This window comes from Nannobrachium achirus, assembly GCF_963921795.1.
Source record: "Nannobrachium achirus genome assembly, chromosome: 5".
Classification (NCBI taxonomy): Eukaryota; Metazoa; Chordata; class Actinopteri; order Myctophiformes; family Myctophidae; genus Nannobrachium; species Nannobrachium achirus.
The window spans coordinates 50091887-50116083 of record NC_137814.1 but is presented as its reverse complement, the minus strand read 5'-3'; the positions used below and the strand labels follow the sequence as shown (position 1 = coordinate 50116083).

The following is a 24197-nucleotide window of genomic DNA, read 5'->3' as shown; positions in this document are numbered from 1 at the left end:
CGGCTCCGCCTGGAGCCCGGGTGTCATTTCCAAATACGCCCCCCAGACTCTGTGGTGGAGGGCAGCAACTCTGGTGTTCAATAGTTCATGTCCTTCATGTCAATGGAGCATCAGGGCATTTCTCATTTTGGATTTGCAAGCCAAGGTCTCTTCTTCTTCTGCTTTGGTGCCATCACCGGAGGGTGCACGTGTCTGTGGCGGCCGCGAGGCTTTCACTTTGAACACGTCCCACTTCTCAGGAATTGCGTCTTTGTTGAAGAGCAGTGAAGACAGGTATGAGAACAACAAGATGCTGGCCAGGGCAGAGAACATGCAGATGGTCTTGATGGGGGCAACCTGGACATGAACACCGTCCTCTACGATGCACGCTGGGAGGCAGAGCACGGTGGGAAGCCACAGCAGGGGTTCTCCACACAGCACTCTCAGCAGCAACCCGACCAGGCAGCCCATGATAGCCCCGTAACCATTGGAGACGCTGAAGAAAAGGACAGCAACCAGTTGAGGGAGCACAATGATGTAGCCCACCTCTGAGCCCAGGAACCAGAACACCATGATGCTGTTGTCCAGCACTGTGAGGGAAGTGCCGGCCACACCCACCACCACCACAGAGACCCGGACCACCCACTGGAACTCCCTCTGTGATGCCTACGGGTGAGAAGTGGGTCTAATCAAACTGGAGATATCCTTGAGGTGTCAAAAATATACCTACCTGTAATGGTCAGGAATAAAAGTCTAGAGAGAGTGTCACAACATAAATACAGATTAGAGATGATTTTTGTAATGTTAATCCTATATTTATATGTGGAAACAAATAAATAGCCTAAGACAAATAAACACTTTGTATCCTGAGAGCTTATTCTCTCAGACAACATATAATAATCATGAGATTCACAGGACATATCAGAGAAGTTGAAGTCAGAACTTCTGTCACATGTACAAAGATGAGGCACCTTGGTAGAGGAAGAAATGTGGAAGAAAGAAATTCAGTCTGTTTAGGACTTAGGAGTTAATAATACTAGACCTTACCCGTTCGAAGATATGTGCTCCAAAATATGTGCAGAGTGTGGGTAGTGGGGAAAGTTACTGTAACTGGTGCGTGCGTGAGAATATGTGGGAGCATCATAATGTAAGGAGCAGCCCATGGAGGAGTGTATATTTATGATGGATACAAATAATTTAACAGCAAATGTAGGTGAATAGAAGTATGGGGATGTATGCACTTGCTCCACATAGTTTTTTTCATACCCGTTGGAAGATGAGACACATCAAAAAACGCACCTGGTGAAAGCGTGTGTGTGAGAGAGAGAGAGAGAGAGAGAGAGAGAGAGAGAGAGAGAGAGAGAGAGAGAGAGAGAGAGAGAGAGAGCATGCACATTTCTAACTGTGAGAGAGAGGGGTGTGTGTGTGTGTGTGTGTGTGTTTGTGTGTGTGTGTGTGTGTGTGTGTGTGTGTGTGTGTGTGTGTGTGTGTGTGTGTGTGTGTGTGGGTGTGTGTGTGTGTGTGTGTGTGTGTGTGGGGCTACAGATCCCATGGCCTGGAGGAACGGACCGTATCCCTGACAACAGGCTGTAGAGTTGAACAGAAGTGAAAGAAAAAGGCTAATAAACAGCTTTCATTTGGGAGAAATGACATTCGGGCTCCGTCACCGTTGGTATAATGCTAATGGCCAATACCATGTGAACTTTGGGATCAGTTGCTGAATCGAGTGAATAGATAAACGTGGATAAGCGTGAGCGTTAGAGCGTTAGAGCGTTGGAGCGTTAGAGCGTGAGTTTGCTCGTTTAATAGATAGATAGGACATATCTACATAGCATCTACCTAAATAGGCACCAAGCAACAAGCCAGGGAATGCTAGTGTATTCAAGCAGAGTCTTAAGAGTATTCAGACAGTGGTAGAAGATATTCAGGCAGAGTCTTAAGAGTATTCAGACAGTGGTTGAAGATATTCAGGCAGAGTCTTAAGAGTATTCAGACAGTGGTAGAAGATATTCAGGCAGAGTCTTAAGAGTATTCAGACAGTGGTAGAAGATATAGGGAGTGAGTGTAGTCCTGGGGGTCTGGAGTCATTTCACAGCATGGGAGCCAGGAGGAGCCATGCAGGAGGGCCAGTTGACTCTAGTCTAGGTCTTGGTCTTATATTGGTCTAAGTTTAGGTCTAGGTCTACGCCACACTGAGAGCTGGCCAGGGCAGGGTGGGGAGCGTGTCGATATTGCGACATAACATTTGTTCGACGTTCCAATTGTTCGACGTTCCATTTGTTCGATGTGGGTGAATGTTAACCTGGTGAATGTTAACCACTTTGCCTAATCCTAACCCAAACCCTAACCCTAACCTCAGTAAAACTATGCCTAAACCTAACCCTGACCTTTAGTCGAACTAATGAAACATAGAAATATCATGATTTCTCCGGCAGGGTGTCATAGGAACAGAAGGAGCAGATGTGCATCTGGCTCTTCTCACCTGGGGCCTCAGGATGGCCTTGTAGATATTGGAGGTGAAGATGGAGGCTGCCGACAGCATGAGGGAGTCCACGGAGGACATCACTGCAGCAGCCACCGCTCCGATTCCAATGAAGGAGATGAAGGGTGGGGTGAGATGCAGAAGGATGACAGGCATGACCAGACCTGCCTGCCCACGCTCAAACGGGGATGGAGAACCATATGAGGTCAGGTTCCAGTCTGACGAACACACAGGGAGAGGTTCAGAGAGTTACACCTGACTTTAAGAAAGGTCTTAATCGGATGTGTATTAACATGTTTAATGGCTTATGAACAACAATGTGATTCTGCAAAAAAACAGAGTAATTAAGTCTAATTAATTTATTACCCTGGGTGTATTAACAAGAGCACAGAACAGAATACAGTGCAACCTCATCTGACAACACTTGACTCCAACTCAACTATTGTATATATTTTAAACCTTCCTGCCTATCTGTTTGCATCTATTTCTCAACAAGCCTTAGATACCTGTTGATGCAGCCACCGCCCCCATCAGTATAGGAGGGATCGCAGATATGAGAATAATACCGGCTGCGACAAGACACATGATCCTGGCGTTTGCCTTGGAAGAGGCAGACAGAGTCCTTTGGTGGAAGTTTTGAAAACCCAGGGTCCCAAAAGCCTTGGAAAAGGAGGAAACCACAGTAAGTAGAACAGGTGGTGACGGCAAAATATTTGCTCATATTGACACCACAATGTCAATGTTTCAAATGATTGAAGGGCCACAATATCTTAGAGTGTAAGATATTCTGGAAAATGGTAATCTTTGAAGGAATTAAATGTGACAGGCCAATAGAGGGTACAGGTATATGCGTGTGACATCATCGTACCCGAATGTTATGCGGAATGCCTACTGAGTGGAAACTAACAGAGTTACTAGGAGTCAGTAGGAGTGAGGAGTGCACATCCAAACTCTAATGCTTCATGCTGCTTTATGTTTTGCCACTCAGTTGCCACTCTGATTTGCCTTTGAGTGGCATATGATGCATATACAGTACCCTCTATACAAGCCATATCCACTACTGTTCTACTGCCAATGAGTAGCTCTGGACAAATCTCTGGTCAAATTTGGTTGTTAAGTGCATTGCTCAACAGTAGTTGATAAGGGAAGCAAGGGGCTTACTTCATTCACTTTCCTTATCCAGATTTATCCCAAATGAACTGTATTATTCAGACCAGTAACCTCATACAATCCTGGGTCTCATTGCTTGATGAGTATTTCTCTTGTGAGTCTGGTGATAAGGTTAGACCGTACTGTATATAAAAAGAAAGGTAAAACTGTGAGCCTACAAAAAGTAGAAGGTTGTCGATCCACCTCCCTGCTCTGTCTGCCTCCACTGTGCCGACCCAGGGGGCACGAACGGTGTGGTTGAAGGATGTCTTTGTGATGTCAGAAGAGGAGGGATTCATCAGAGCAAAGGGGGCACACAGCCCCTGTGGAAACATGGTACGTTTTACAACACTACAGTATGTGCTGATGTTTGTGCTTCATAATGAGGATTGACGAATAACATTATTAGCTGCTATATTGTACAGATGTACAAATTATCTGTAGGATATTCTACTTTTAGACTGATGACAGGTTCATGGATTATCTATGATCCTAAATTACTATTTCTATGCATTTGATGTATTACCTTGTGTTGTGCTTGCTTACTGTAAATTGCTCTGGATTAAGCGTGTCTGCTAAATGCCTAAATTATAAATGTAGTCAGTAAATGTAACTATATTCATATCATTGCGAGCGTAGGTAGCAGTTTACTATGAAACCCGGTAGATCCTGTCTGTATATGTCCGTCTGTCCATCCGTAACACCTCAATGTCTATAGCCGACCTGTTGTGACATCACATTGTTGACTGAATGACCAATAAAGTCTGTTTTGGCAACCATACAGTATATGGAGATTCCTGATGTCATCAATATTAAGCCCATATTTGGCAATGCACATAATTATATGGACGCTCCATATGGCCAACACAGAATTCATTTGCAAATCAAGACATCTGACTATCATCACTTGGATATACACATATGAAGATCACAACACTGACCTCATCAAACCCTGGATATCCATACATGGAGACGACTCGATCATCACATAGATCTCCATATATGGAGCTGACCTCTACATCTGATTCCCAGATTACGCACTGTTAGGCCAGCCACACTAATAGAATCCCTTTTATGCCCATCAATTTCAAAAGGATCCCTGGCTAATAGACAAATATGCCTTAATACATTATAATTGTCCTCTATAACTATAATGTAAAATTAAAAACACCTTAAATATTTGATTTCTTCCTAGAAATAGCTAATCTTTCACGTAATAGGGGAAATGCCCGTTGCAAGTTGATGATGTCATAAATTTCATGTGTTATATATCCCTATGGAATTTATGGCATGCATGTGAAAATAAAAACACACAAACACATTTGAAATATTGATTTGATGCTCATATTAACCATAGGAAGTATTACCTTTGTTTTTATTTTCACATGCATGCCATAAATTCCATAGGGATCGATCACACATGCGTTTCTTTGTTCTGGATTGATATCCCTATGCATTTCATGTATTGATGTTGATTGAGTACCTTGAGAAGTGCCAGCTATCCATAAAATAAACGCTACTCTCATGATTAATCACATTGATTGCAGTAGAGAGAGAGACACTGGAGCAGCTCAGACGGTTCTAGCCTTTTTATTCAGGTGCCAGTAAAAACAATTGACTAACGTTTCGATGCTAATGCATCTTCGTCAGAGTCATGAGGTGCAGCAAACAAAGAGGAGCATTTAAAGAGACAGGAGAGGGTGGCTCTCTCAATCAACCAATGGCTGTTGGTTCTCAGGTATCAGGTGCTGCATGTCAGTCTCAGGCAATACTGATTAAATAAACAAATACATAGAGTAAAAATAATGCATGTACAGTCAACAATAGGGGCCAACAGTGTTAAGCCAATAAAAACATTTACAAAATATATAAATGCATACAGAGCACAAACAGAGTATAGGGGAGAGAGCCTCAGGGACCGTCTATAAGAAGCAGGATAAGTTCAGTTCTTCGTTTAGGCCATTGGGCTCTAAAGTGTCAAGGCTATTGATCCACATTGCTTCTCTGCATAAAAGTTTTTTTATTACATCACCTCCTCGTTGTGGGGCTTCAATTTTCTCAATGCCCCAGAACTTGAGGGAGGCTGGGGAGCCATGGTTGGCTTGTATATAGTGCCTAGCTATTGCATAATCCAATCACATTGATTGTTGTATTGCTTATGCTAAATGCCTATTGTTATCTCTATGCAGTTGATGTATTGATGTTGATTGAGTCCCAGGAGAAGTGCCAGCTATCCATAAGATAAACGCTACACTCATGACAAATCAAATTGAATGTTGTATTGCCTTGCTTATTGAGTTTGATGTATATATTGCATTGCTTGTTGTGGGTCGCTTTGGATTGGGAGCTTCCAGTTTGGGCATTGAGCTTCTGCTAAATGCCTAAACTGGAGCCAGGAAGTATGCGGTCAGCCTATAGGCTTGACTCAGGGAAAAGGACGCCCCTGCCTTGCACAGTCCCATGAGAAGTCTGCCATCCATAAGATGAACGATACTCTCATGACTAATTGGAAATGACGCAGGTTCGGGGACTGATCAACCTGAGCTGGCTGCCTACGGCGAGGGTGTATAGTGCATAATGGCCGAAACACCCAAAGACCTGGAGGAACACTACTGATGATGCGTCCTAGATTAAAACCTAACCCCAGCCCCCCCTTCCCCCCCTTGCATCCATCATTCACCACCAAGATGACACACACACACACACACACACACACACACACACACACACACACACACACACACACACACACACACACACACACACACTCTCACGCATGTGCCTGCACAAAGGAAATTAACATCTTATCCTGTGTTTCTTAAAACCAAATGACATCATCAACTTGTGACAGGAATTTCCCCTATTAAGTGAAAGATTAGCTATTTCTAGAAGAAATACAATATTAAAGGTGTTTTTAATTTTACGTTAATTATAATGTATTAAGGCATATTTGTCGTATTAGCCAGGGATCCTTTTAAGCCCATATCTGGGAATGAACAAAAAGAGTCTCCTCAAATGATTGGCTTAGTAATGGGAAGGAAAAAAATCAAACCTCGGTTCGAAGTGAAGCGGTGAACTTTTATTCTATGTGTTCTAGAGCTATGAACTCTATGATCTATACATTCTTCCAATTCTGAATGAATGAATGATTTTATCTGGAGGGCCGAATTGTCATGTGAAGCTTGACCAATCCTCAAAGTATGGTCTCATTGGACATTTTTAATCATCCAATCATCGATCAGACCGGGACGGACATTACACACATATTCTGGACTTACAGGACAGATAAAACCTGTTCATTCTGGACTGAAATGACCATATATGGACATGAACGGGACACACCTGGGACACACACGGGACACACATGTACGGGACAGATAAAACCTGTTCATTCTGGACTGAAATGACCATACCGGTATATGGACATGAACGGGACACAAGCCACTCCTTGGAAGCGGCTTTCACCGCTTCAAAAATATATATAATTGGATCCTGCTACAGATAAAAATAGCATAGATAGCATGTCTCAGGACCTCCGGTCCACAAGGGGGCAAGACAATTAAACTCCAGACAACACAAGGGCCACTATGGGGTTTATAAGAACACCTGTATTTGGCTGAACTGTGGTTCTGTGTCTTGTGGAGAGATTATGATCATTGGTGCTGCTCAACCAGATGAAGAACAGCCAACAGAATTGTATAATTTACACATACTGCCCTCAGAGACATGTACAAACAAAACTGCTGAGTGTGTTTAAAAACCTTGTCCAGTCCATTCAATTTCAATTCAAAGGAGCTTTATTGTAATGAGGAAACTTACGTTTACATTGCCAAAGCAAGTGCCAAAATATAATAAAAACTGTTGAAAATGGGGAACATATACCGGTAGCCTACAGTTGGAGGGGGTACCGCAATGAGTAAACAGAGCTACGTCACATTGTGTTGTTATACATTGTTGTTTTATTTCTCCCTTTTGTCGTTGGTCATGTTTTCCAACTCACGTTGGGTGTGTGTAATCGGTGGGAAGTATGTGTCTCTGATGTCTTTCTTGGTATAGTGGGCAAATGTTTCACTTTTACTGGTGACGTCAGTACTGCACAACATTTGCAAATAGTGTGGTGTGCCTACCAGGCTGATGAAGATGAGAGTGAGCTGGATGACATCAGTGTAGGCCACAGAGTATAGACCTCCGAGTAGGGTGTAGAGAATGGCCACTGCAGCGGAGATCCAGATACTCATAGTGTACGGCACATCCAGGATCACGCTCATGGTTGCACCTATCACACATGTACACAGACGGACGGACAGACACAAGCACGCACACACAAACACCCACCCCTATTGTAGGTAACTGAAAAATACAGCATCCAATTGAAATACAGCATCCATATTGTCTTATGACGATTAAGGTCTTCTTACTGTATGCATTACAACACAAGAACATAGGCCTACATTTGTTTGTGTTTGCGTGCACGCTGTACCTAAGCCAATCAGAGTCCCAGTCACCCAGAGGACCTCGGCTACCACCGAGGCCAGGGACAGAAACACACTCAATACTTTTCCATACTTGATCTGAAATGGGTCCATCATGGTCACATATTTTCTTTCCCTCATTGGCTGGGCAAAGAACAGGCCACCTAAAAACAGAACATAATAGAGATAGATAGATGTAGCAAACTCTCTCAGACACTCCTCTCTCCACAGTCTATTTATGAACAGGCTACACTATGAAAAGAATATTCAGTATGTTACACAAGTTTTACACAAATAGTTTGTACTTCTGCCCTCTGGTAGAAGGTACAGGGAACCAAAGTGGAATTATATCAGTAAATAAAAGGAAAAACATTTGTACCGGCATCAACTAAAATGTTGAACGATAATCTGAAACAGCATTGATTGACTGTGAGAGATTAGATGTGCACATGTGTAATGTTGTGTATCCCCTCTGTTATGAATGTCTTTTTTGTCAATGATGTTTTGTGTGTAACTAAAGTTTACCTTGACCTTGACTCTGGTCGTTATAGGACCTCTGCAGGAATGGTCATATTTTGTTACATGAAAAATGGAATAAATAACTGATAATCGGTCAAAATTGGCAAGCGCTACCATTATATGATGTAGTCTTACCGATTATGAAGGACGTTGAATAGCCAACAGGGATGACGATAGCCCAGACCAGGCCCAGGTTTGGGGTATAAACTACCCTTACCAAAAAGTAGTAAACTTCAAGTTTACTTTTCTAAGTATACTTAAGTCAACTTTGAGTATATTTCTTAAGTATACTTTAAGTACAAGTATACTGATATTTATGTACAAGTAGTATACTAACAAATGTACTAGTTAGTGTACTAGTTAGTATACTTACAGTATACCTACCGTACTAAAAGTAATCTGAATTGGCCCACTTTTGAGTATACTCTAAGTTTACTTAAAGTATACATGAAGTATATATGAGTATACTTAAATTATTGTATTCATACACTAGAATTGTGCTATTCCCTTACTTAAAATAAACCATTCATATACTCAGATGTATACTTAAGTACACTACTTATTTACTTGAATTGCACTTCTCTTATACAAGAGGTATACTATGGTCATACCTGAACTGCACTACATTTAAATTTGAAGTATACCATTTATATACGTAAAACATACTATGCGTGAACTTAATGTACACTACTCTTTTACCTGCAGTGTACTTGAATAGCACTTTTATTGTACTTGAGGTATACTAAGGTCATATGAACTGCACTACTTGTAACCTTGAAGTATACCATTTATATACTCAAACTATACTATGCATGAACTTAATGTGCACTACTCTTTTACCTCTAGTGTACTTGAATTGCACTTTTCTTATACATAAGGTATACTACGTTTATATTTGAACAGCACTTTTTTCATACTTGAAGTATATCATTTATATAGTCGGAACATACTATGCATGAACTTAATGTACACTACTCTTTTACCTGCAGTGTACTTGAATTGTACTACGTTTACATTTGAACAGTACTATTTCATACTTGAAGTATAACGGTTATATACTCAAAACATACTATGCGTGGACTTAATGGACACTACTCTTTTACTTGAATTGCACTATTCTTATACTTGACGTATACTACGTTTATATTTGAATTGCATTCATTTTAAACTTGAAGTATACCATTTATATACTCAAAACATACTTGATGTACACTACTCTTTTAATTGCAGTGCACTTGAATTGCACTTTTCATTTACTTGAGGAAGACTTTGGTCATACTTGAATGGCACTTTTCTTTTACTTGAGGTATACTATGGTCATAATTGAACTGCACTACTTTTAAACTTGAAGTACACCATTTATATACTCAAAACATACTATGCGTGAACTTAGTGTACACTACTCTGTTACTTGCAGTTCACTTGAATTGCACTTTTCATTTACTTGAGGTATACTATGGTCATACTTGAACTGCACTACTTTTAAACTTGAACCATACCAGTTATATAGTCAAAACATACTATGCGTGAACTTAACTTACACTACTCTTTTACTTGCAGTGCACTTGTCTTATACTTGACGTAAACTACGTTTACATTTGAACTGCACTATTTTCATACTCGAGGTATGCCATTTATATACTCAAAACATACTATGCGTGATTTTAATGTACACTACTCTTTTACTTGCAGTGCACTTGAATTGCACTCTTCTTTTACTTGAGGTATACTATGGTCATACTTGAACTGCACTACTTTTGAACTTGAACCATACCAGTTATATACTTAAAACATACTATGCGTGAACTTCATGGACACCACTCTTTTACTTGAATTGCACTATTCTTATACTTGAGGTATACTATGGTCATACTTGAACTGCACTACTTTTAAACTTGAAGTATACCATTTATATACGTAAAACATACTATGCGTGAACTTAATGTACACTACTATTTTACCTGCAGTGTACTTGAATTGAACGTTTCTTATACTTGAGGTATACTAAGGTCATATGAACTGCACTACTTGTAACCTTGAAGTATACCATTTATATACTCAAACTATACTATGCATGAACTTAATGTGCACTACTCTTTTACCTCTAGTGTACTTGAATTGCACTTTTCTTATACATAAGGTATACTACGTTTATATTTGAACAGCACTTTTTTCATACTTGAAGTATATCATTTATATAGTCGGAACATACTATGCATGAACTTAATGTACACTACTCTTTTACCTGCAGTGTACTTGAATTGTACTACGTTTACATTTGAACAGTACTATTTCATACTTGAAGTATAACGGTTATATACTCAAAACATACTATGCGTGGACTTAATGGACACTACTCTTTTACTTGAATTGCACTATTCTTATACTTGACGTATACTACGTTTATATTTGAATTGCATTCATTTTAAACTTGAAGTATACCATTTATATACTCAAAACATACTTGATGTACACTACTCTTTTAATTGCAGTGCACTTGAATTGCACTTTTCATTTACTTGAGGAAGACTTTGGTCATACTTGAATGGCACTTTTCTTTTACTTGAGGTATACTATGGTCATAATTGAACTGCACTACTTTTAAACTTGAAGTACACCATTTATATACTCAAAACATACTATGCGTGAACTTAGTGTACACTACTCTGTTACTTGCAGTTCACTTGAATTGCACTTTTCATTTACTTGAGGTATACTATGGTCATACTTGAACTGCACTACTTTTAAACTTGAACCATACCAGTTATATAGTCAAAACATACTATGCGTGAACTTAACTTACACTACTCTTTTACTTGCAGTGCACTTGTCTTATACTTGACGTAAACTACGTTTACATTTGAACTGCACTATTTTCATACTCGAGGTATGCCATTTATATACTCAAAACATACTATGCGTGATTTTAATGTACACTACTCTTTTACTTGCAGTGCACTTGAATTGCACTCTTCTTTTACTTGAGGTATACTATGGTCATACTTGAACTGCACTACTTTTGAACTTGAACCATACCAGTTATATACTTAAAACATACTATGCGTGAACTTCATGGACACCACTCTTTTACTTGAATTGCACTATTCTTATACTTGAGGTATACTATGGTCATACTTGAACTGCACTACTTTTAAACTTGAAGTATACCATTTATATACTCAAAACATACTATGCGTGAACTTAATGTACACTACTATTTTACCTGCAGTGTACTTGAATTGAACGTTTCTTATACTTGAAGTATTCCAGTTATATACTCAAAACATACTAGGCGTGAACTTAATGGACACTACTCTTTTACTTGCATTGTACTTGAATTGCACTTAGCTTATACTTGACATATACTATGTGTATATTTGAACTGCACTATTTCTATACTCGAAGTATACCATTTATATACTCAACACATACTGTGCGTGAACTTAATGTTCACTACTCTTTTACCTGCAGTGCACTTTAATTGCTCTTTTCTTATACTTGAGGTATACTATGGTCATACTTGAACTGCACTACTTTTAAACTTGAATCATACCATTTATATACTCAAAACATACTGTGCGTGAACTTAATGTACACTACTCTTTTACCTGCAGTGCACTTGAATTGCACTCTTCTTTTACTTGAGGTATACTATGGTCATACTTGAACTGCACTACTTTAAAACTTGAAGTATACCATTTATATACTTAACACATACTATGCGTGTACTTAACTGACACTACTCTTTTACTTGAACTGCACTTGTTTTATATTTGACGTATACTACGTTTATATTTGAACTGCACTATTTCCATACTCGAGGTATACCATTTATATACTCAACACATACTGTGCGTGAACTTAATGTTCACTACTCTTTTACCTGCAGTGCACTTTAACTGCTCTTTTCTTATACTTGAGGTATACTATGGTCATACTTGAACTGCACTACTTTTAACTTGAATCGTACCATTTATATACTCAAAACATACTGTGCGTGAACTTAATGTACACTACTCTTTTACCTGCAGTGCACTTGAATTGCACTCTTCTTTTACTTGAGGTATACTATGGTCATACTTGAACTGCACTACTTTAAAACTTGAAGTATACCATTTATATACTCAACACATACTATGCGTGTACTTAATTAAAACTACTCTTTTACTTGAACTGCACTTGTTTTATATTTGACGTATACTACGTTTATATTTGAACTGCACTATTTTCATACTCGAGGTATACCATTTATATACTCAAAACATACTATGCGTGAACTTAATGTACACTACTCTTTTACTTGCTGTGCACTTGTCTTATACTTGACGTAAACTGTGTTTATATTTGAACTGCACTATTTCCATACTCGAGGTATACCATTTATATACTCAACACATACTGTGCATGAACTTAATGTTCACTACTCTTTTACCTGCAGTGCACTTTAATTGCTCTTTTCTTATACTTGAAGTATACTATGGTCATACTTGAACTGCACTACTTTTAAACTTGAATCATACCATTTATATACTCAAAACAAACTGTGCGTGAACTTAATGTACACTACTCTTTTACCTGCAGTGCGCTTGAATTGCACTCTTCTTTTACTTGAGGTATATTATGTTTATACTTGAACTGCACTATTTTCATTGTAGCGACGGGGTGCAACTAATTAATATTCGAACACAGTTCTGCATAGGTATTTTAATGGTTAAAGAAAGACAGAGTGTGAAATATTATAGCTTTGGAAATGGAGGACTGTATATTCTGGAGTTGAGGTTATGCGCACCACAGGGCTCCAGTCAAAGAGCAGTAATCAATGATGACACTTGGTGTTTTATGTGGTTTTTATAAAGGAGGTAGTTGGCGGACACAAACATACACAATGATGAATGGTATCTGAAAATATAGAAATAATACATAAGGATAAGGAGACAATAAACGATATGCAGTAGTAACCTACACAAACATAGCATATTACTGAAATGCCATGCACTCATGTGCCAGCTTAGACCCAGCATGCACTCACACACAGGCTAGACTATGGCCTGTTAGCTTAGCCACTGAAGTTTAGCTAGCAAACACAATTACTAAAACAAACTGTTTAAACCACACACAGATCAATTCTGACACAATGAACTGTTACCACATGAACCATTATTGCTCTGCAGGACAGAACTCACTTTGTCAAGAACGCATTCTTATGTGCATATGTTTGTGTGTGGCTGCACTCATGCATGTAAACAGTTGGGGGAATGTTTGGTGTTGCTGAACTGTCTGTAGATTTCACTCTGAATGTGTAGTCTTGCCGGTCCCATTATACACCTACAAATGAACAGATAAAGCACATTAGTAATATACAGTAGTAATATACTTTGAATTGACAAGTAGAATACTCAAGATTTGTGAAGATAATGTAAAGCTGTTATTTGTAAAACCCTTACCTTTGTCTGTCTCCTCCTCCCAGGGTGGTGTTCGGGCAAAAGAGTTCCCTCCGGTAACACGCACACTATTTATAGTCCTGGGAGGGTGAAGCCAAGTGGGGGGTGGATAGAGGGGAGATTGAAAATGATTCTAATGCATTTAATAATGTATGGTGGGTGTACACATTTAGTGGGCATAGTGGTAATTGGAGATATGAATTAAAGGAGCATATCCATGTGCTAGTATTTTAAGTACTTTTGTATTATTAAATGCATTAGAATCATTCTCAATCTCCCCTCTATCCACTTCCCACTTGGTTTCACCCTCCCAGGACTATAAATAGGGTGTGTGTTCCCGGAGGGAACTCTTTTGCCCGAACACCACCCTGGGAGGAGGAGAACATCAGACAAAGGTATTATCATCACACATCTTGGCATTCTACTTGTCAATTCAAAGTATATTACTACTGTTGACTCCCATAACTAATGTGCTTTATCTGTTCATTTGTAGGTGTATAATGGGACCGGCAAGTCTACACATTCAGAGTGAAATCTACAGACAGTTCAGCAACACCAAACCCCATCACCACCTTTATTGTCCCCATTTAGAGCAGGCATGCCTCAGGTACCCTCTGATCAGGACCCAGGTGACACTTTAGTTGAGGCAGTTGTTTGGGCACCACTAGAACAGAGGACCCCAACTGTTTACATGCATGAGTGCAGCCACAAACAAACATATGCACATAAGAATGCGTTCTTGACAAAGTGAGTTGTTTTCTGTCCTGCAGAACAATAATGGTTCATGTGGTAACAGGTCATTGTATCAGAATTGATCTGTGTGTGGTTTAAAAAGTTTGTTTTTGTAATTGTGTTTGCTAGCTAAACTTCAGTGGCTAAGCTAACAGGCCCTAATCTAACCTGTGTGTGAGTGCATGCTGGGTCTAAGCTGGCACATGAGTGCATGGCTCATTTCAGTAATATGCTACATTTGTGTAGGTTACTACTGCATATTGTTTATTGTCTCCTTATCCTTATGTAGTATTTCTATATTTTCAGATACCATTCATCATTGTGTATGTTTGTGTCCACCAACTACCTCCTTTATAAAAAACACATAAAACGCCATCAAGTGTCATCATTGATTACTGCTCTTTGACTGGAGCCCTGTGGTGGGCATAACCTCAACTCCAGAGTATACAGTCCTCCATTTCCAAAGCTATAATATTTCACACTCTGTCTTTCTTTAACCATTACAATACTTATTAATTAGTTGCACCCCGTCGCTACAATGAAAATAGTGCAGTTCAAGTATAAACATAGTATACCTCAAGTATAAGAAAAGTGCAATTCAAGTATGTTTTGAGTATATAAATGGTATACTTCAAGTATGAAAATAGTGCAGTTCAAGTATAAAGGTAGTATACGTAAAGTATAAAAAAACGTGCAATTCAAGTACACTGCAAGTAAAAGAGTAGTGACCATTAAGTTGACGTATAGTATGTTTTGAGTATATAACTGGTATGGTTCAAGTTTAAAAGTAGTGCAGTTCAAGTATGACCATAGTATACCTCAAGTAAAAGAAGAGTGCAATTCAAGTGCACTGCAAGTAAAAGAGTAGTGTACATTCACGCATAGTATGTTTTGAGTATATAAATGGTATACTTCAAGTTTAAAATTAATGCAATTCAAATATAAACGTAGTATACGTCAAGTATAAGAATAGTGCAATTCAAGTAAAAGAGTAGTGTCCATCAAGTTCATGCATAGTATGTTCCGAGCATATAAATGCTATACTTCAAGTATGAAAAAAGTGCCGCTCAAATATAAACGTATTATACCTCATGTATAAGAAAAGTGCAATTCAAGTACACTAGAGGTAAATGAGTAGTGCACATTAAGTTGATGCATAGTATAGTTTGAGTATATAAATGGTATACTTCAAGGTTAAAAGTAGTGCAATTCAAATATAAACGTAGTATACGTCATGTATAAGAAAAGTGCAATTCAAGTAAAAGAGTAGTGTCCATTAAGTTCACGCATAGTACGTTAAAGTATAAACGTAGTATACCTCAAGTATAATAAAAGTGCAATTTAAGTACATTCAAAGTAAAAGAGTAGTGTACATTACGTTCACACATAGTATATTTTTAGTATATGAATGCTATACTTCAAGTATGAAAATAGGGCAGTTCAAGTATAAACATAGTATACGTCAACTATAAAAAACATGCAATTCAAGTACACTGCAAGTAAGAGAGTAGTGTACATTAGTGTCCATTAAGTTCACGCATAGTACGTTAAAGTATAAACGTAGTATACCTCAAGTATAATAAAAGTGCAATTTAAGTACATTCAAAGTAAAAGAGTAGTGTACATTACGTTCACACATAGTATATTTTCAGTATATAAATGCTATACTTCAAGTATGAAAATAGGGCAGTTCAAGTATAAACATAGTATACGTCAACTATAAAAAACATGCAATTCAAGTACACTGCAAGTAAGAGAGTAGTGTACATTAAGTTCACACATAGTGTGTTTTGTGTATATAAATGGTATACCTAAAGTATAAGAAAAGTGCAATTCAAGTACACTGCAAGTAAAAGAGTAGTGTACATTAAGTTCACGCATAGTATGTTTGGAGCATATAATAGTGCAGGTCAAGTATAAACGTAGTATACGTCAAGTATAAGAAAAGTGCAATTCAAGTACCCTGCAAGTAAAAGAGTAGTGTACATTAAGTTCACGCACAGTATGTTTTGAGTATATAAATGGTATACTTCAAGTATAAGAAAAGTGCAATTCAAGTGCACTGCAAGTAAAAGAGTTCTGTACAGTAAGTTAACGTAGAGTATGTTAGGAGTATTTAAATGGTATACTTCAAGTAAGAAAATAGTACAGTTCAAGTATAAACGTAGTATACCTCAAGTATGAGAAAAGTGCAATTCAAGTACACTGCTAGTAAAAGACTAGTGTACATTAAGTTCATGCATAGTATGTTTAGAGTATATAAATGGTATACCTCAAGTCTGAAAATAGTGCAGTTCAAATATAAACGTAGTATACAACAAGTATAAGAAACGTGCAATTCAAGTACAATGCAAGTAAAAGAGTAGTGTCCATTAAGTTCACGCACAGTATGGTTTGAGTATATAACTGATATTCTTCAAGAATAAGAAAAGTGCAATTCAAGTACACTGCAAATAAATAGTAGTGTACATTAAGTTCACGCATAGTATGTTTGGAGTATATAAATGGTATACCTCAAGTCTGAAAATAGTGCAGTTCAAATATAAACGTAGTATACGTCAAGTATAAGAAACGTGCAATTCAAGTACAATGCAAGTAAAAGAGTAGTGTCCATTAAGTTCACGCATAGTATGTTTGTAGTATATAAATGGTATACCTCAAGTATGAAAATAGTGCAGTTCAAATATAAACTTAGTATACGTCAAGTATAAGAAACGTGCAATTCAAGTACAATGCAAGTAAAAGAGTAGTGTCCATTAAGTTCACGCACAGTATGGTTTGAGTATATAACTGCTATTCTTCAAGTATAAGAAAAGTGCAATTCAAGTACACTGCAGGTAAAAGAGTAGTGTCCATTAAGTTCACACACAGTACGTTTAGAGTATATAACTGGTATGGTGCAAGTTTAAAGGTAGTGCAGTTGAAGTATGACCATAGTATACCTCACGTATAAGAAAAGTGCAATTCAAGTTTAAAAGTAGTGAAATTCAAGTATAAATGTAGTATACGTCAAGTATAAGAAAAATGCAATTCAAGTACACTGCAAATAAAAGAGTAGTGTACATTAAGCTCACGCATAGTATGTTTGGAGTATATAAATGGTATACCTCAAGTCTGAAAATAGTGCAGTTCAAATATAAACGTAGTATACGTCAAGTATAAGAAACGTGCAATTCAAGTACAATGCAAGTAAAAGAGTAGTGTCCATTAAGTTCACGCACAGTATGGTTTGAGTATATAACTGGTATTCTTTAAGTATAAGAAAAGTGCAATTCAAGTACACTGCAGGTAAAAGAGTAGTGTCCAGTAAGTTCACGCACAGTATGTTTAGAGTATATAACCGGTATGGTGAAAGTTTAAAAGTAGTGCAGTTGAAGTATGACCATAGTATACTTCAATTATAAGAAAAGTGCAATTCAAGTACACTGCAAATACAAGAGTAGTGTACATTAAGTTCAAGCATAGTATGTTTAAATGGTATACCTCAAGTATGAAAATAGTGCAGTTCAAATATAAACGTAGTATACGTCAAGTATAAGAAACGTGCAATTCAAGTACAATGCAAGTAAAAGAGTAGTGTCCATTAAGTTCACGCACAGTATGGTTTGAGTATATAACTGGTATTCTTCAAGTATAAGAAAAGTGCAATTCAAGTACACTGCAGGTAAAAGAGTAGTGTCCATTAAGTTCACGCACAGTATGGTTTGTGTCTATAACTGGTATTCTTCAAGTATAAGAAAAGTGCAATTCAAGTACACTGCAGGTAAAAGAGTAGTGTCCATTAAGTTCACGCACAGTATGTTTAGAGTATATAACCGGTATGGTGCAAGTTTAAAAGTAGTGCAGTTGAAGTATGACCATAGTATACCTCACGTATAAGAAAAGTGCAATTCAAGTACACTGCAAATAAAAGAGTAGTGTACATTAAGTTCACGCATAGTATGTTTGTAGTATATACATTTTGTGTAAATAAATATGGTACCCCTCAAGTATAAGAAAAGTGCAATTCAAGTACACTGCAAGTAAAAGAGTAGTGTACATTAAGTTCACGCATAGTATGTTTGGAGTATATAAATGGTATACTTCATGTATGAAAATAGTGCAGTTCAAGTATAAATCTAGTATACCTCAAGCATAAGCACTACAGGTGCACAGTGTAGGGCAACTACCTCAAGCAGCCAGTGTGAGAAATATACAAGTATACACCCACAAGCCAGATACTGTATAAGAACACAGTACTATAGAATATAGGCTGCACTTGAAATGAAGGAAAAGTATACTTAAACTTTTGCTGTGTACTCGTCAGTATAAACTAAGTATACTTTTGTTAAGTATATTCCTGATAGTACATTTTAAGTAAACAGAAAAGTATACTTACCAAAGTATTAGTTTAGACAAAGTATACTTAGTTCATAACAAGTATACTCAGAGTATACGTAAGTATACTACTTTTTGGTAAGGGTAACTCTGTCATTCCAACAATGAAACCTCCTCCAAGCAATGTGGCTATAGTGGATTAATAAACAAGTTGACTTATGGATAACAGTGATTATGCAATAAAAACTAAAGTTATGAGTAGACATGACTGAAAGGTTGCTGTTTTGAATCCCCACATTAGTGGGAGAAATATGTAACAAAAAAAGGCAAATGTGTTCACTTCCGGCAGAAAGCGTGAAAATTTGCACCTAGGGGTATTTTTGTGCGCTGAATTCAAAAATTGACGGCCCCAAGCACTTTTCCCATGGGATCTGGTGGCTCTCATTCACTTACCATACTAGGGAAAAAAGACCCCCCAAAAAATCTTCTTCAAGTAGCATGAGAGGGGTCTATCTAGGGGGTTTTCATGATTCTGAATCCATTGCAAGCATTTGTTTTGCACGGAAAACATTCCTTTCCGAGAAATGGACACAACAAAACTTTGAAAAGTGATGACTCATCACTAAACCATAGTTTGTGGGGTCCATTTCTTCCCCAAGGAATGTTTTGTGTGCAAAACAAATGCTTGGAATGGATTCAGAATCATGAAAGCCCCCTAGATAGACCCCTCACATGCTACTTAAAGAAGATTTTTGGGGGGTCTTTTTTTCCTAACCCTAACCCTATGGTAAGTGAATGAGAGAAAAGTGAATTTGAGAAAAGTGCTTGGGAACGTCAATTTCTGAATTCAGCGCACAAAAATACCCCTAGGTGCAAATTTTCATGCTTTCTGCCGGAAGTGAACACCTTTTTCACATATTTCTTCCACTACATGTATTTTCTCTCATTCAAGATAGTCATAACAAAAATAATCCTGATATTAGTCACTGCGCCTCACATCACCCAGCCCTACCAGTCATGGTGAATATCCCCACTAGGAGACTGAGGTTTCTGTTGGCCAGGAGGATGCTCTCTGTGCGGTTGAAGTCCCCGCTTCTCTTCTCCGCCTTCCTGGACTTGAGCGAGGCCCAGATACCTGTCCCTAGAACCAGCAGGTAGAATATTGCCATGGCAACCACTCCCGGTACGTTGATGGCCATCTGAAAAAAAAGAAAGAAAAAAGAAAAAGAAAAAAACAGACGTGTCCAATAGCAGACTATTTAAAGTAATGTTAAGATTGATTGAAAAAAAAGATTGATTAAAATGTTCACTAACAGAAACTGCAACTTAGTGACCAACTGACGCACAAGTGAATTACCAGTAAGATGCCCTAAGGGAGAGAAGTGACCTCACACATGGGTGCTTTGGGATGTATACCCTTCTGCTGAGCTGGTCGAGTCATAACTGTGATGTCAGAACAGGTCAGCTATATCCATATATGGAGTCTGTGAGGTCAGATGTTGAGGTAATGACCAGCTCCATATATGGAGATCTAGGTTCATGATCCAGTCATCTCCATGTATGGATATCCTGCAACATATTCTCACCTTTAAAGCGTCATACAACCGACGCGTTGTCAAGTACTGTACTGCGTCGGACGATGGGACGCTTTGGGATTGCCTACTGTGTCAAGGGTTGGACGAATTGGGTATGGCCAGTGGTCTAAGAAGAAAGAAAAAAAAAGTAGTTCCCGAAGTGAGATTCGAGACCGCTATGAAGGGTTTACCAGCCACCCGACGATACCGTTCACGCCACTATAAACGACGGAGCCACGCCATCTCAGACGCCCATGAGCCCCGAGAGCTGCCGCCGAGGGAGCGGTAGCGACCGAGTCGCCGCAGCGAACGGTGCGAACGGCGCATGAGCCGACTCAGCGGCGTTACCGAATTACGTGCCGTTATGGACAGAATAGTAAATCTTGACCAGGGGACTGCTTCCGCGTCCGAATGTGGCTCAAAGAAGGGACTACGTTATCATCCACGTTGTCAAAGATAAAAGCACAAAAAAAGGAATTTCCCAGTCGTCTCCTTAGCTCAGTCGCTAGAGCATGATGACAGCTAAAAATGAGACCTGGGTTTGATTCCCCGTGACTGGAAAATATTCCAGTAAATACATGTCGGCGCATGCGTACTAAGACTCTACGTTCTCGTCCTAAGACTCTCCGTTCTCGTCCGACCGTAGACGCTGTAAACGTTCCAAAGCGTCGCACGGGTGAAGCAGAAAGCGAGTTGGGAACGCGTCGGGAGGGTGACACAGAGGGGGTGAGAAGGGGCTGGGATATCCACGGTTTGCCAAGGTCATTGTCGTGATCTTAATATATGGAGATCCAGGTGATGATAGTCAGCACAGCAGTCTTTATTTTCAAATGAATTCTGTCTTGGCCATATATGGGCATTCCCAGATATGCGCTTAATATTGATGACATGGGACAGGGATCTCCATATATGGGCTTAAAAGGTACAAGGATGGAATTAATTTGCAATTGTGGCTTGTGTGGCGGCAACTGGTTAGACTGACACAATATATCCACATATGGGCATTCCATTAAGTAGAGTAAGCTTTCAACTGTCAACTGATACCTTTGGTTTGGTGAGGGGCGAAACAGTTTTTGTTATTTTCGGACCAGACGACGGGTCTTTCCGGATTTGCTAAGGATTTTGGAGGTAGAGGAACATAGCGTAACTCCACTAACGCTATGGACTAGTGTCTAGTCTGTGCAAATGGCAACAAAGATTTTTGGATTCCTCATGCTCTGAAGATTCCAAAAATGTATAGTTTTACAAATCCCCCAAAAAATCCAACAAAAATACATAATGAACCTCACTAATAATATTCATTGGCTTGAAAAAATACACCATTAGATATTGGTCCATGTATAAAAGGTTTTGTGCACATTGCGCAAAAATCCCAGGAGGAGATAGAAAACTGTTTTTCATATAGTTCAAAATGGTGGGAGATCTAAAGGTCAGAGGTCAAAAGTCAAAGTGGCAAAGTTGCTCAGCATGAGACAAAGTTTTCACATTCAAAGGCTTGCTACAGCGCCACCGACGATTGTGAATTTCGTGTTTTTGCTGCATAGCCCTCTACCATATTGCCAAGTTTTGTAAAAAGTGACTGCCCGGTTGCAAAAAGTGGCGGACGTACAAATACAATAGTGGCTCCAGCCCTTTCAGGGCATGGCTACTAATAATCAAAGTACTCCTACTTAGAAAAGGGTGTCTTCTCTCCTACATATCATTCATAAGAAGTCCTATAGCTCACCGTGTTCAGTTGTTTCTCTGGAACGAGAGGAGAGACGATCTGCTCCGTTGCATTTGTTCAACACATTACTCTCAGTCTCTGCATCCTCTTTATAAAGCCTGGACTTTCTGAATCAGAAAAGAAAACCACTCCCTTCTCTACTGATATCTGATGAAGTGGGTGGGGGAGTGTGTGTGTGTGTGTGTGTGCGTGCGTGCGTGCGTGCGTGCGTGCGTGCGTGCGTACGTGCGTGCGTGAGTGCATGCGCGTGTTTGCACTGAAATAACACTGCAAATTTGGTTGATTGGCAAAAATCCACAAACTTTTCGCATTCAAGAAAAAAATAAGATTATAGTGAATTTAGCCACATTGATTCCGGATGGGGACCCAAATTCATTCGGGTCTCCATCCGGAATCAATGGGGGTAAATTTATTGTAACGAAATTATTGTCTTAGGAATGCGACTAAAACCAAAAAGTATTATTGAACTCAAGTCTCCATGGCATGAGTAATCAATAGAAAACAAGTCATTTTGGGGGTGAAAAATTAAAGGAGTACTTTAATTTTGATGACATCAGGGATCTCCATGTATGGACCCTTGTCACGGCAGCCACACTGGTGCCCATATATGTATGTGTGTATATATATATATATATATATATATATATATATATATATATATATATATACACAACAGATCTGTTTAGGATATTTGATACAAAAGCTAAGGAAGCAGAACTGAAGTAAAGCTTGCTGAAAAAGGATTTTCACCGTTGAGAGAAAGTGTTTCTAATTATTTATTTATTTACGTGGCCCAAAACGGGGGATGCCAGAGTTAAAGAGGTTAACGTTTTCTGAAAACCTCAAGAGGACCTGCCAGGAGGACACTCTACTCAGAGTGTTTCCATGGAAATTCCATCGCACATTGATTAAATGAGCCAGAGGTGAGTGGTTATTGTAGAGATTGCTGGCTTTTCAGAGGACAGTTGAGACCAGGAGGAGATCAGGTTTTACCAGTTCTATACCTTAACAATCCAAAACAATTTTTGGTATGCTTTGATAGTTGTGTTTTCTTTCCATTACGGTGATATCTTGATGAGAAATCTTTTGTCATGATGAGGAAGTGTTAGACCTTGCATATAATGCCCTTTGTCATTATCTAATGTCTCATCTTGTACATACGTGCAGGTTTATGGTTCTGGCACACCTTACATCACAACCATGCAACCATCCAAGACTTTCTCATCATGATAGAAGATGTCTCATCAAGATGTCACACCTATTGAAGCTATCTGAACAACAACACTTTTTTTTCATGTTTGGTCAGGTAGAACTGGTAGAACTTATTCTCCTCTTCTACTCAAGTAACACTGGCCTAACACCTCTGCACCTATGGCCCTTTGCTCATTTAACATGCGATGGAAGCACTAGATATGTTACTGGAGTTAGGGTTATGACAGGAAAACAGACAATGACTCCTGGGTCAACTTGGCTCAACTTTCCAAAGGCACTCTACCTGTAAACTAGTGACGTTGTGGTCAAATGCCTGCTTCTCACAGTTCAAATATCGCCTACTTTGAGTCTTCTGAGCCCATGTAATCTAATAACCTAATGATATTGTCCACCTCCAGCTTCTCTGTTCTTTACTTTAGCAGACAGATGGTCTTGATGGCGGCAATCTGGATTAGAACAGCGTCCTCCAGGCCAGGGAGCACACTGGGAGTCAGCGGACAGCGTCCCATGATTAGTGGTTCTTCCGGCAGAGATGCCACCAACCTCTCATCCTTCAAAACCATCATCAAAGCCCACCTCTTCAGACTCACTTTA

General features: G+C 38.9%; 1 protein-coding gene across 1 annotated transcript; it reads right to left on the bottom strand.

Annotated features, from left to right (window-relative positions):
- Positions 1–99: 99 nt before the first annotated feature.
- On the bottom strand, positions 100–24166 carry LOC308285150 (high-affinity choline transporter 1-like; the record flags this gene model as incomplete). Its single annotated transcript, XM_080725867.1, has 10 exons — positions 100–645; positions 2462–2679; positions 2968–3121; positions 3790–3933; positions 7738–7886; positions 8091–8246; positions 20104–20290; positions 20402–20460; positions 22392–22498; positions 24018–24166. 10 exons carry the CDS (start codon positions 24164–24166, stop codon positions 100–102), a joined length of 1869 nt encoding a protein of 622 aa, XP_080581993.1.
- Between the last annotated feature and the right edge of the window lie 31 nt (positions 24167–24197).